Source organism: Agelaius phoeniceus, chromosome 5 (assembly GCF_051311805.1).
Source record: "Agelaius phoeniceus isolate bAgePho1 chromosome 5, bAgePho1.hap1, whole genome shotgun sequence".
NCBI lineage: Eukaryota > Metazoa > Chordata > Aves > Passeriformes > Icteridae > Agelaius > Agelaius phoeniceus.
The window spans coordinates 6,397,429-6,411,512 of NC_135269.1; the positions used below are offsets into that span (position 1 = coordinate 6,397,429).

Consider the following 14,084-nt stretch of genomic DNA (forward strand, 5'->3'; position numbering starts at 1 on the left):
AGAAAGCAGTGGAATCAAGACAACTTGTTTTGCTTGATGCACTGGTCTAGAGAAACACCAGCTTTAGCTCTGCAAAATAAGGATGTGATGACTTAAGGGGATTACTTCTGTGGGCTAAAATTATCCCTGTGCAATTCCCTTGTCTTTGGGTATTTCATCCAGACTTCAGCATGCTACTTTTGTGATTAGTGTGTCCTTGTGTATCATTGGCAGGGAGAAACCTCAAACAGCCAGAAACATTACTAGCATGGGAATGGGGAACAGAAAATGCAAGGAAATCCTGCTGAAAGTGGCTGTGCTTGGGAGCCTGTTGTCCTCACAGGAGAACATGCCAGACTCAATGACACCCTGGGCAGGAAAGGTCCTGGGCACTGGTGGGCTGATGTCTTCTCTCCCATGGGGTCTTTTTCAGGTGGTATATTTCTCAGCCACCTACCCCTACTTCATGCTTTTCATCCTCTTGTTCCGGGGAGTCACGCTGCCAGGAGCCAAGGAGGGGATCCTCTTCTACCTCACACCTGACTTCAGGAAGCTCTCTGACTCTGAGGTTTGTAGCCTAGTGAGGAAAGCTCTTATCTCCCAGCTGTCTCTGCATTAGGCTTCCCCAGGCACTTCCCATGAATATATTTCCCTTAAAATAACTCTAGAATAACCCTATACAAGTATTCATAACCCATGTCTCATAGGCTGAGACGAAACAGAGGAAAAGGTCCTTCAAGGTGGAAATCTGTGCAGCAGCTCTGCTGTAGTCAGGCACAGTGTTATCCACAAGGTAGGGGGAGTCAGAAGTTATCCTGACAAAGGGACCTTCCCTCTGGGCTGGGAATGTCTCATTTCAGTGACTGTTCTGGTGCTCCCAGAGAAAGGATGATGTGGTGCTGGCATGGGGGCCTCAGAAGGAGCACAAATACAGTGGCATCCGCAGCAGCAGTTTTTGTAAGTGCTTAAGTGATGAGTGGTGGCCAGTAATGTGTTCTTGGTCACTGGTAGCAGAGAGGAGACCCAGGAGGAGCAGGGATTCTTGCAAAAATGAAGTTTTCAGGATGCACAGACTCGGCATTTTTCAGCAGCAATACTCTCATAGTTTCAAAGTCACCAGTTGTGTGCGAGTGGGGACAGCTGGACATTTGTCACTTTCCAGCAAGGGTCCCAAGGATCCCTCTTTCAGGACACTCTCTGTAACCATACTACCAACTGCATTGGCTCTAATGCAGGAAACAGGGTTCTCAAGACCAGAAGAGTTGTGTAAATACTATGCAATTAAGAAACAAACAGTCTGTCTCCTTTTCTTGAACTTTCTAAGTTTTAACACCTTAAGGCACTGGGACCAGCTTTGCAGGCTGTCCTCTGCAGTTGTTTGCACAAACAGCTCCATGTTGGAAAATCAAAGACACATTAGTGGAAGAGAAATGGAGGGTGTGAGAGAAGGTTGTGGGTCTCTGAGTGGAGCAGCATCCCTTGGGGGCCCATGTGAGAAAGCAAACAAACACATACACACACACACACACTCTCAGACAATGCAAGAATCCCTCCTGATCTGCACAGGACACTGTTCAGAAATGCATGACCCTTCCTCCATCTACATCATCCCATTGGAGGGTATGTCTGGTGCTGGGCCAGGCTGCATTTTGATACACTTGACACATGGGAAGGATGCAGATTCCCTACCTTCCAGAATAGAAAGGGCCCTACAGAAAAGCCCTGGAGAGGGACTTTTGACAAGACCATGTAGTGACAGGACAAGAAGAATGGCTTTAAACTGAAAGAGAATAGCTTTAGATTAGATACTAGTAAGAAACTCTTGACTGGGCCCTACTGACAGGGTTCCCTCAGGTTCTGGCCACCCCAGTGGGCTGGACATCCAAGCACTCAGCTCCACAGTCTGCACCCAGTCCCCCTGCTAGCCCTGCACTGTGCTGCTGCAGGACATGCACCTGCAGCACAGAGTCCCCTTCTGCTGCACTCCTCCTCTGGCTCCTTCTCCACAGGTCTGGATGGATGCAGCCACTCAGATCTTCTTCTCCTACGGCCTGGGGCTGGGCTCCCTCATTGCTCTGGGCAGCTACAACACTTTCCACAACAACGTCTACAGGTCAGCGGGTTTTTCCACCCTCCTGTGTGGCTGGGACTCCTCATGGGTGAGGCAGGGGGTTGTGGTGAATCTGCCTGATCTCTGCTGTCCCCTTGCTGGCACCATGCAGCCTAGGGGACACAATGTGATCTCTTTAGAGGGGCTCCCTGCCTACAGGACACTCAGTATGTCACCTGTGCTACCTGTCCAAGGCACAGGATCAGCTATCCGCAGGGCTTGGTCTTTTGTTTACCCCACTGTCTGCTCTTGGTGGGACCTGCAGGTGGGATTTTTTCTCTCTTTCTCTCTTCCAGAGACTCCATTATTGTCTGTTGTATAAACTCCACCACAAGTGTATTTGCTGGATTTGTTATTTTCTCTATCATTGGCTTCATGTCACACATCACAAAGAAGTCGGTGTCAGAGCTGGCCTCTTCGGGTAAGCAGAAACCCAGGCTCAAATGCAACAGCCACCTGTGACAACCATTTGTGTGGGGTGCTCTTGTTCTGTCCTGACTTCGTGTGCTGAAGTTTTATTTTGCTGTAGTGAAATATTTAGGCCATTTGCTGTCTGAAACCTTCTTATGGAGAATAGATACTACCTATGTTTTCAGTAGATGTGATCAAAATTTGGAGTCCCTTTTTCATGCAAAATCTTGAGACTGAGATCTCAGAATAATTTTTTAACCAAGATAGGACTGTGTCTTTCTGCATGAAGACATATTTTGAAATTGCTGTCTTTCCAGAGAAAGCTTTTATCTCAAGAAACAGCATTTTGTGGTGGGGAAAAAAGAAAAAAGCACCAGGAAAGTTATAACCAGCTCTGAATATCAGTTTATTTTTCTAGCACAGTGCTCCAGCTCCATTTGGTTGCAATAATTTGATTACTTAATTACTTGCTTGCAGGACTTGTTTCTCCAATCCTGTCTCCCCATCTTGCCCCCATGCCTCCCACCAAGCTGGTGTGTCACAGGCACAAAGGCACAGCTCCTGTATGAAAACCCCTGAGTTCTTGGCTGTAATTTTTGTCTGTCTATTTAACTGTGGCACTTATCTCAGACTTGCCATCAAATGCTTTGTGAACATGGGCTCATCCCCCTTTTCCTTACTGCAGGCCCTGGACTGGCTTTCCTGGCCTACCCACAGGTTGTCACACAGTTGCCCTTGTCCCCACTCTGGTCAATCCTCTTCTTCTCCATGCTGATGATGCTGGGTCTGGACAGTCAGGTGAGACAACTCAGGGACAAAGTGGAGGAAGATGCAAAGATGTCTTCAGGTACAATTGTGGTGTCCCCTTCTGCACTTGGGACAGTGCAGAGCAGAGTGGGTTTTTACTCTCTCGTGGTGTGAGGGCTGTGCTTTCCTGCAGCATTTTGGCATTGCTGTTGATGCCAGCAACAATGCAACCCTGAGCAGAGCTGCAGCTCCCTGACCTCGTCTGTAGGTTAGCAGGGATAGATCGTGGCAGAAGGATCTATGCCTTGGAAAAGGCTGTGCCTGGGTACCCTGACTGCTTTGCCATCTTATCTGGTGGCAAAGTTTTACAAGATACTTGAGGGGGAAGAAGTTAGATGTAGCAAAAGGTCTCTACTCTGCCCCCTCAGAGCCCTCACAAAACAAACAAAAAACATTATCTCTGCATTTTTACAAGTGGTGACAGTTTTTTCTGATACTTCAGCATCAAAGTAGCTACTCAGTGAAGCAGTGCATTGCAGCATGCCTTCCTTTGGAGTGTATAAAAATCAAAGGTTCCTGCAAAAACTTGCACTTGTCTGTCATATCCACCCTTGTGCCCCTGTGCTCTTCTCTTGCAGCACAAACCACCAGTACAAAATGGATGCTCTCTTGGATTACAGGCAGTGTTCATAAAGCCAAGCCTACTTCACAATCAGACTCAAAGCTATTCCTGAAATGTCACACCTGGTTTCCAGGAAAATCTAATCAACAAACCTGGTTTTCAATCATGTCACACTCTCATATGCATTTTATAAAGCTCAAGAATGCATTACCACAGACATTATATAGGAAAAAAAAATTAAAATAATACCTGAATGTTCTGAAAGAAACTACATTTACAGGAAAAAAAAATTAGCTGCATGGAATATTCACTCAGTGCTGGTAAATCGAGACATGACAATAAGCCCTCTAGCACTCTGTGTGGAATTTATTTGCTGCATTTGCTTCTGAAATACCCCTTGAAATTCTCCACGTCCCTCCTGACAGCCAGTTTCAGAGGACAGACAGTCTGTTGGGAGGCTATCATTGCCTGGAGGAAGAGGCTGGGGTGGGGGGGAATGAAGCATCAAAAGGAAAACAAGCTTTTAAACAGCACAGCTAAATACAGGCGAAGAAGCTTTCTGTCTGCATGCTGGAGCTCTGCCTCATTCAAACACACCAGCAACAGCATGGCAGCTTCTGCATATAAACCAGTCAGCACAGGCTGCTACACTGGCTGCAATTCCACATGCATTTTGGAGCATTTAGTTTAAAAAAAAAAAAAGTATTTTCTGCGTGCTGATTGCATATCCTTTGTGGCATTTGCAGATGGGGAGCGAGCATTGTGTCCTGCAGGTGCAGCACAGCTCCAGCTGCTCTTCCTGCCAGGGTGTTCCTGTGGGATGAGTGACCTGTACTGACAGACACCTCCCTCCTGTGCCTTGGTGTTCCCTCTGCTCTGATCCAACCAGGCTTCAGCTCTCTCCCATCCAGAACCTCTTTCATAATATCCTGGTGCTTCCTTTTAACCTACCAGTTTCCAGGTCAGGCATTTATTGCTCAGGGGAGCTGGCAAGCCTTGTGACTGCCAGCCTGTGTCTGTCCCATGTGAGGCTGCCTGGCACAGGTTGGTCATGAGGATTTCCAGCTGCCAGCAGTGAGGCCACTCTTGTGGCTCCCAAGCCCAGATTACTGGACCCAGCAGGTTGTGTAATGATTAGGCCCCTAAAGAGGAAAAGGAGCAATAGAGAGAAGTTAATGGAAATAAAATGCTTGGGAAAGAAATAATATCATGGGGTGAGGCATGAAGAAGAGAAGAATGTGTGCTAAAAATTGTGTCTGGAGAGGGTTGGTGGTAAAAGGAGAATTTTTTGGAAAGCAGATGGCAGTGGCAAGAACAGGAGGCACCAGTGCTCAGCTCCTTACCACTCTGAAAGCAGCATGCTTTCATTCAGGTGTCTGCATGTGCAAGCAGCCAAGGTTTGGTCTGTAAGCTGGGAAAAGTGAGCCCCATGCCAAGCACCTACAGTCCCTGGGGCTGGAAAGGTAAACCTCCTCCAGGCTGCATCCCCTATCAAGTCTGAGGCTGTCTTGAGGCAATTTTCAGTAAATGGTATGAAGGTCATTGTCTGTTCCATGACTAGAAAAAGCAATGTACAACCATTTGTTTCTCCACCTTATACATTATACAGGAGCTTAATTTTGATAGGAGACAAAGAGAATTCAACTGACTTTGTTGAGCCCTGTTCCTCACCACCCATCTCCCTGTCTTTCTTTCTGTGCATTCCCTGATTTTGATCATTCTTCCTGCACCAAAGGGCTGTCAGCTTTACTCCATCCAATTATTCAAGGCATCGTTTTCTTTGCTTCTTTTCTGCTGGACACCACCCTCTGCCCATGACCAGGGCTGCTCCCCTCCAAATGCATTTGCCTTTTTGGCCTCAGATCCCCTGGCCCTGCCATGACTCTGGCAGTGCCTGGCCATGCATCCATGTGGAAGGAATAGCTTTCAGCAGTGGTTTTTTTAGTCATGCTATCTCTTCACACTGTGGTGCCAGCTCAGTCCTGACTCTTCCAGACAAGAAGCCAGGTGGGATGGGGTGAAGCACTCACTGTCAATGGCTATAAAGGCAGCTTAACCCATGCATGAACAGCAAAAGATGCTTTAATGGCACTTGTGCCAACATAAAAAGCTTAGCTCATTCAAAATTCAAGCGGAAGCAGTTGAGCTTTGATGCTCTGGGAATACTGGCTTTCCATGTGGATATAAAGCCCTGGGCATGCACATCTCCCTTTGCCTTGCTCTGCCCATGTGGAAGGCAGCCCCAGCAGTGTGCAAACTCTTCCACCATGCCTGCCCAGCTATAGCCTGTGGTATTCACATGCCCTCTGAACAGAGAGAAGCTGTGAGAGAGGCAGAGAAGAAGGGAAAACAATTCTTGTCTCTGCTTACTACTCCTCTTGTTTTACAGATGTAGAATGTGTTAGGAAATTATTTACCTAAAAAAATTTAGCAATTAAATTCTACTAAAAATTATTTTGTTTCCTTAGCCAATCACTCAAAACTGTGTCCTGACTGTCAAGAGACAGTCACAAGTTGTTAGTTAGTAGTAAGTATTTCTTTAGTATTTTTTGTAGTACAGATATAGTATATTATAATATCTCTCTTTAATACGGTTATAATGTAATATAGTATAGTTTTAATAAAACCAATATTCAACATTCCAAAATCATCAAATCAAATACCAATCATTTCCCTGCATTGGGGTCCCTAATTTTACTATCATAGGCTCAGGCACTCCATTTTTCTTCCACACATCTTCCCAACCCTCTGCTGCTCTTTTTGATCTGTATACCTCCACCTCCACTCTAGGGGATTTTTTTCTTCCCAGGGATGGGGAAGTCCCTGACATCGAGAAGTGATGAAAGCACTCTAATTTTCATTGCACTGGCTTGTACATTTGCTCAGCATGACCAGGGAAGCCAGTTTGCTGCCCTCATAAATTCCCAGGGTTATTGCTAGAGGCAAGATGTGCTCTCTGAGAGAGCGTATGTTACCTGTAGTTTCTGGGAGCAAGACATAAAAGTACATCTCACAATTTATCAAGAGATGGGAGAGAAGAATGCACTTCACAAGGGCAGTCAAACTGCCCTTGTACCAGAAGGCAGAAGTAGAATGAAAACTGGAAGGCAACACTCATGGGGATTTCGTTATGTGTTGTAGTGCAGACCACATTATTACACTGTGGCTGGTGCAGCTCTGCACAAACCATCCTGGGATTTCCACCTCTGGAAAGATGATGTGCTGTGAAGATGGGCTTTTGGTGTGCTACATGCATTTAATGCTGTGTGCTTGAAAAAATGAAATGCAGTCAAGGACTGGGTAATCAGAGATGTTGTTATGTACATGCACATGAGACTGGGTAATACAGGTCCTTATTGAGCATTTTAGATCATTGAACAGCACAAGGGCTGTTGCCACAGGCTGACAAGAGCAAGAAGGGGAGAGCAATAAAGGTCCTGCATGTGTCCCAGCAGCAGCCAGACCCACAACTGTGGCACAGGGCCTGGCAGTGTGGGGAACAGGGAAGTGATAGGGAGACCCTAGAGAGTTTGTGGGAAGAAAGAGGAGGCTTTGCATGAGAAGCAAAAGGCAGAGATTTATCTGAGCTATTTTTAAGTATTTAACTTAATATTTATAGTTGGTGCTCCTAGCTCAATCTATATTCAGTGGGGAGAGAGATGAATTTTCAGAAGATGGTTCAGACCAGCTTTGTGCAGAGATGACTCTTTTCTAGAATCTGCAGAGTCCATAAGGTTCTCAACATTGAGGTTAAATGTGTGCAGGTTAAGTTACTTATATAAGTATCCTCAGTGTGTGCCTTTTCCCATAGTTCTGCACTGTGGAAGGGTTCATTACAGCCCTGATGGATGAGTATCCTCAAGTCCTAAGAGCCAGGAAGAAGATCTTCATCGCAGTAGTCTGCTTCATCTCTTATCTCATCGGATTCTCCAACATCACCCAGGTACAGATTGTACAGGCCGTGCTTGTACCTCCATTCCTGACTCCTTTCTGGCCACTTGGCATATCACAGCACCAGCAAAGCTTTGGGACAAGTGACAGCATTTCCCCTATTCTGGGTGATGTGGTTTGCTCATCACTGCTACATCACTGCTACATCTCAATTATGGATGCCTCCATAATTTTTCCCATCATCCTATTGTCAGTCTTGGCCTATTGTTCTGCTATTTGCAATAAGGACTCAAGCCAACAGACCCCAAATTTAGGGAATGCTTACTTCAAAGAGTTAAGATAACACAAAGAAAACCTGTGTATTGGGGGCTTGAACCTCTGGAGCTGAAGCTGATGTTCTCATGAGGGGAGGTGAGGGCTGAGTGGTCAGGAGACCATTTGTGGAGCAGTGTGGGTTCATGAGGAGGCAAGGCAAAACTCTGGGGATGGGCAGAGCAGACTAAATTGACTCCTTCTAAAGCAGAGAAATAGAAGAGATCCTAGTAATTACTTTTCTCCTCACCCTGGGCTATGCCTGAGCAGGCTGGCTAATTGTCTGCAAGGGCACATCAGTTTTGCTGCTGGGAACAAGACTCCAGTGAAAACATCACAACAGTGGCTCTGCTGTCCAAGGAAAGGGACATTAAACCAACAGACATGGACAGTAGCAATCCAAGCTGCTGGCTAATATTGTTGATCATAGTCTATAACCAAACTCCTTGGCCCTGTTTTTGTCTTTTCAGGGTGGCATTTATGTCTTCAAGCTGTTTGATTACTACTCAGCCAGTGGCATGTGTCTTCTTTTTCTTGTCTTCTTTGAGACCATCTCAATTTCTTGGTGTTATGGTAAGCACAAAACACCTTGTTCCTTTGTTTTCTCTGTGGGCATGGTGACTTACTGAAAAAGCCAAAACCAGTGAACACAGTGACAATTTTGCAGCCGAACACAGCTTAGATTGATAACTTCAGAAAATCAGGAGTGGAAGGGTGTCATCTTACTTCTCCAGGCCCTCACAAAACCTCAGCACAGACTGGCAGATGCCCAGGGTCCCTCCCTCTGGGCCCTCAAGAGGACCCCAGGAACATGGAAGCTGTTAGCATGAGTTTGTGTCCCACTACTCCATCCCTTCCAGCTAATTCTTCTTATGCCACCCTGTCACCCCCTTGCTGTGCCTGGCCTGTGCTCTGCCATGAAAAGAGATGAATGCCATGGTGCAGGGATGTTTTGGGTTTTTTTTCAATACTCATTTCTTCTTGTAGGTGTGAACAGGTTTTACAGGAACATTGAAGAAATGATTGGCTACAAGCCTTGCATCTGGTGGAAGATCTGCTGGGCCTTCTTCACACCTCTTGTCTGCCTGGTAAGACCTGGGGAATCCTCTGTGCAGGAGTGGGTCTAGAGAGGCCTCTAGATGGGCTGTAGGGGAACATTGTGTTCTGAACCCAGTGCAGGTCTGGTGCAAGGGGGTCCCAGGCAGGTAAAGTGATAGAGGACCCTCTTTCACTCTGCCTGCTGGAAATCACCCATAAAAAAGTTCCAGATGATTGCTTTTAATCTAAATGAGGCCATCGGTTCTTCATTCTTTTTTCTTTTTTCTTTTTTTTTTTCTGAGATGCCAGAAGATAAGCAAAATAATGTCATGTTTTAAAAAGCTATTATCAGCTCTGGCTTTCAGCTACTCCAGCTTCAGCCTCTGGCAGGCTTATGAGAACGAAAGTTATCACCAAATTCAGGATAACTGACTGCAGAGCAGTTTGGCCTTTGCAGGTTCCTGCCTTCCCAGCAGAAGCAGTGCAGGGAGTGGTATGATATGAAGACTGGGACCAGCTTGAGGATGCTGTTTACTTGCATAGGAGCTGCTGTGGAGGCACTGCTTGTCTGAGGAGTCTAGGGAAGAAGGAAATATGGGGTATTCCAATTCCAGCTTTTTGGAAAGCTTAGGTTATCTTATCCAGCTTAGGGTAAGAAGAAATTATACGAAATTACCAGTTGGTGGGCTGAAAGAATCAAGACAAGTGGAAAGAGCTGTTGGGTTATTGTAAGGCTGTTGGGAGCTAAGAAGGTAATGAAGGAAAGAATGGTGGGACCCCGATTTTGCACTTTCCCCTGCAATGGCTGGTGTTCTTTTCTAGGGTGTGTTCTTCTTTAGTGTGGTGGAAATGACCCCTCTGACTCTGGGCAAGTACGTCTATCCTGTGTGGGGCCAAGGCATCGGGTGGCTCATGGCCCTGTCCTCCATGTTTCTGATTCCAGGGTACATGCTCTACTCCTTCTTCACCTCAACAGGAACTCTCCGGCAGGTAGGAACAGCTTCACCACCCTCTGCCCAGGGTAAGCTCCTCCCTGAACTCAACCTGGCCCAAGCAGAGCTTGGTCCTGCTCTGACAGAGTTATCAGAGTGCACCAGCTTGGTGCTCAGGAGCTCTGGGCACCATCTCCCCAGGAGAGAGGGAGGGTTCAGATCACCCCAGTGCACTGGACATCTCTTGAGTATCTCTTTGGCATGGGGTACTGGAGCCATGGAAGAGTTTGGGAAGAAATCCTTGAGGTTTCTTGACCCAGAGAAATCCCAGCTCCTGAGGATTCCTGGCTATGAGCAAGTTTACTTGGCACTCCTCAGCTGGGAGATCAGCACCTCCAAGCCTGAATCCTGAAATGTCTCAGGCATTCTTCTAGCAGCAGAAACAAGCACAGGGGTGGTTTGTCATGTGCCTTTCAGAGAACACTGAGTGACTGAGGTGTTAGGAAGCAAGACCAACCCACAATACCCACCACATTAGTCTTGTTTATAACATTTTCTTTAGTAATTTGAGCAGGATTTTTTGAAGCAGTGAATCATGAGTCTCTATGTCATACCCAGTAGTTACTGTTAAGATTTTATGTACAATGTTGACATTCAGTCTTGAGAGCACTGGCTCAGTGCTTACCGTTGTAAGAAGCCACCCCAGGAGTGTTGATTTATGGCTTTCCCAGCCCAGCTGGAACAGCAACCAGAAGCCATCTAAATCACATGAGTTTATTTTAGGGATGCTGTATTTTTAACAAACTTTGACTCAAAGAAGTTGTGGCTGGAATTACTGGGCTAAGGTCAGCTTCAGGTTCTCTACCTTTGAGGTGAAGTTGCAGGTGGATTTGAGTTTTCTTCCTCCCAGCATTCCATTTGGATGGGCTCTGATGTGGGTGAACTGGGTGGGTTTGGGATCTCAGATCTGCTTTCAATTTCTGGTTTCTCATCTGAAGCTGGGTTTAAGTACTTGTCCTTCCTGCAGGACTCAAGCCAGGGCGTTATGTCAAGCCACTTAGTTGATTTTGGGTTGAAGGCCAACTGAATTCCAGTTGTAGGCCCTTTCTCTGACATTTACAGGGCTCCTTATTCACTCATCATGAAAGTTGGAGAAGGAGGGAAGGGAAGCCTGAAAGTACAGGTATGGGTTCAACCCTTTGCCTAGTCCCAATCCTGTTTCACTGGAGATGGAGAAAGCACACTGCAGCATCTGGGGGAGCCCAAACTGCTCTGGGACCTCTCAGGAGCAGCTCGACTCCTCCTGACCAAGGGCTTGTGCCAATTATATCCACAGTCCTTCCAAAGTGCTGTGCATTCCTGTGCTGCCCCAGGGGCTTGGAGGGAAGCTCATGAGTTTGTTTCCACCCCTCCCCTCAGCATCTTGTGCAAACCATCAGCAGCAGTAAGTAGCATGAGTGGCTGATGTGCACCCTCCCCGTGTGACTCTTTGCAAACATCACGAGACCCAGACCCCCTCTCAATCATTCATAGACCTATGAGTGAGCAGCAGATGGCAGCAGGAAGAAAGTAGGCTAATCTGTGTGTGCATGTGTTGGTATCAGAGAGACAGAGAGAATTTTTGGCCTCTTATATACACAGATCCTGGATTAATTTGTAATAGAGCTGGAGGGAAATTAGATGCCAATCCTGCATAAAGTGGTTTTGACAGACAGGAAAGATTACAAGTCATTTTGATCCTACTGAGCCTGAATGTTAGAGGGGGAAAAAATACAATGAATGGCAGAAGCAGTTCAGTGAACATTTCAGGGAATTCACCCAGAAGCAGGCACTTCAGTGGTATTGGAGGGTAGGAGTTTGTTCCCCTTTACTGGAAAGAGGTTCTACTTCTCTTAGTGATGTCTGTTCAGGTCAGGCTTAATCCCCCTCTGCATTCTCTTCTGCAGTGCACAGCACCAGTCCCTCCCTGACTGGTAAAAGTGATTCATTCTTTTTCATCACTCCTGATGCTCAATCCACATGCCTCCAGTAATGATTGGCCCCTCCATATTTTCATGGGTTTTTGCTTCACTTTACTTGACTCTGCAATTTCCATTTGGTCAGCTCAGGGTGGCAGGAATTGCTGCTGCGCAAAGGTTTGTGCAGGTGGATGTTCTGATCAGCATCAAAAGCACAGACTCTAACCTTGCTAACCTGCTATAGTTACTTAGTAATGCTCTGTAACCAACCCTAATTGAAAAATAGGTCTGCTCTGAAGCCTGTGGCATTGCAGCTCTCTCTTCTTCCTCCTTGCAGCTGGTCTTGCCTGGTAACAGTTTGCCTCTTATCAGGATGCTCCCCATGTTTCAGATGAAAGGAGGAGCTGCTGTGCTCTGTGCAGCATCAGAGCAAAGGTGACTCTCAGAGGCTTTTGGGGTACTACCAAATGCTGCTGGAGGAGTCGCTGCATGCACCATCCCCTTGCCCTGCAATCAGGGTCACCTCTGAGCCATGTGGCGAGGATCCCAACCCTCACTGCTGCCATGCGTGCCCTGGCTGTCCCAGCCCTGGCTGACACACTCTCTCCTTTCATTCCTGGGCAGCGTTTGCAGCAGATGACCCAGCCCAGGCCAGAGGGGCACGCTCACAACAACGGCCTCCAGCCCAAGACATCCTTGAACGGGAAGATCTCGGACGCCGCCGTGTAGGAGGAAAGCCCCAACTCCTTGCTCCGCCCTGTAGTTGCTCAAAGCTCCACATTGTCCCTCGAGCTCCTCTGGCACAGCTGGCTGTCCCTGGCTCTGCAGTGGCTTTCCTTTGTCCTGGTGGACCTGGTGGAGGAACCTGCTTGTGGGTCTTCCTCCTGGCATGGCTGATCAAGGCCCTGAACAAGCTGCTGCCAGGGCATTGTGTGGTGGCCACCTTCCTCCTGCAACATCCTGGCCCAGGGCATTGTGTGGTGACCACCTTCCTCTTGCAACATCCTGGCCCAGGGCATTGTGTGGTGGCCACCTTCCTCCTGCAACATCCTGGCCCAGGGCATTGTGTGGTGGCCACCTTCCTCCTGCAACATCCTGGCCCAGGGCATTGTGTGGTGGCCACCTTCCTCCTGCAACATCCTGGCCCAGGGCATTGTGTGGTGGCCACCTTCCTCCTGCAACATCCTGGCCCAGGGCATTGTGTGGTGACCACCTTCCTCCTGCAACATCCTGGCCCAGGCCCTCAGGGAGGAGCAGCTGGTACCCACATCTTCCTCCTCCAGAGGAGAGGTGGTGTCTCTAGAGAGCTTAGACTGATTGTTATCCACTTCTCTGTTTTTCTTGCCTTTCCATGTGAAACTCCACCGAGCATCCCCCAGCACACAGCTGTGTTCCACTCCAGAGAGATTGCTATCCCTGTGTTCAAATCCCAGATGGCTGTTGGTTGATGGAGCATAAAACACCAGCAAATACATAACTGGAGGGCTTGTGCAGAACAAAGGGCTCTAGTGCAGAACAAGGGATTCTAGTGACAAGTCCTGCCTGTTTGTAGCTGTAGGACATCACCCCACACCTGGAGAAGGGCTTGGGGACAGTGTGTGCTGCTCACAGTGCTATGTTTCATCCCTGCACAGTCTCCAGACATGTTTGCTGCATCCATTAGGGCTGGCACTGTGAGCCAGAGCCCAGCAGAGCAGTCAACCTTTCTTTTCTGGAGCATCTTGCCCTCTGTAGCTGTGTGCAGTAGCCACACCTTGAGTCTAAAAGCAGCTAAAAGGGTAAATGGAGGGCTCTTTGCCACAGGCTGTTCAAGTCTCCCACACTGACCACAACAAGCTTGGTGCAGAGGCAAGGCTGTGTGATAAAGAGATTTTCCAGCACTGTGAAAATCTCCACCCAAGATAAAACAGGGTAGTTCCTTCCAAGCACCCTCCCTGGCTGTGTCCCTGGATGGGAAACAATCAGATGGAGCAAGATACCCATGGGTGGTTCAGTTTATTCCTTCCTTTTTCAGGAAGTGGCCACTCCTAAATCCCAGCTGGTGGAAAGCAAGAATTCCTGAGGCAGTTGGCAGGATGTAACCA

At 47.5% G+C, this 14,084-nt stretch overlaps 1 protein-coding gene across 1 annotated transcript in view; it reads left to right on the plus strand.

Moving 5' to 3' along the window:
* The window catches only part of LOC129119190 (sodium- and chloride-dependent GABA transporter 1-like), a 34,624-nt gene extending 21,844 nt beyond the window's left edge, over positions 1-12,780 (plus strand). The window contains exons 8-16 of the mRNA XM_054631047.2: positions 413-547; positions 1,989-2,092; positions 2,386-2,510; positions 3,186-3,298; positions 7,681-7,812; positions 8,543-8,645; positions 9,060-9,160; positions 9,933-10,100; positions 12,625-12,780. Coding sequence (XP_054487022.1) covers positions 413-547; positions 1,989-2,092; positions 2,386-2,510; positions 3,186-3,298; positions 7,681-7,812; positions 8,543-8,645; positions 9,060-9,160; positions 9,933-10,100; positions 12,625-12,729 — 1,086 coding nt within the window. The 3' untranslated portion in view covers positions 12,730-12,780. The remainder of the gene's footprint in view (positions 1-412; positions 548-1,988; positions 2,093-2,385; positions 2,511-3,185; positions 3,299-7,680; positions 7,813-8,542; positions 8,646-9,059; positions 9,161-9,932; positions 10,101-12,624) is intronic.
* Positions 12,781-14,084: the final 1,304 nt, after the last annotated feature.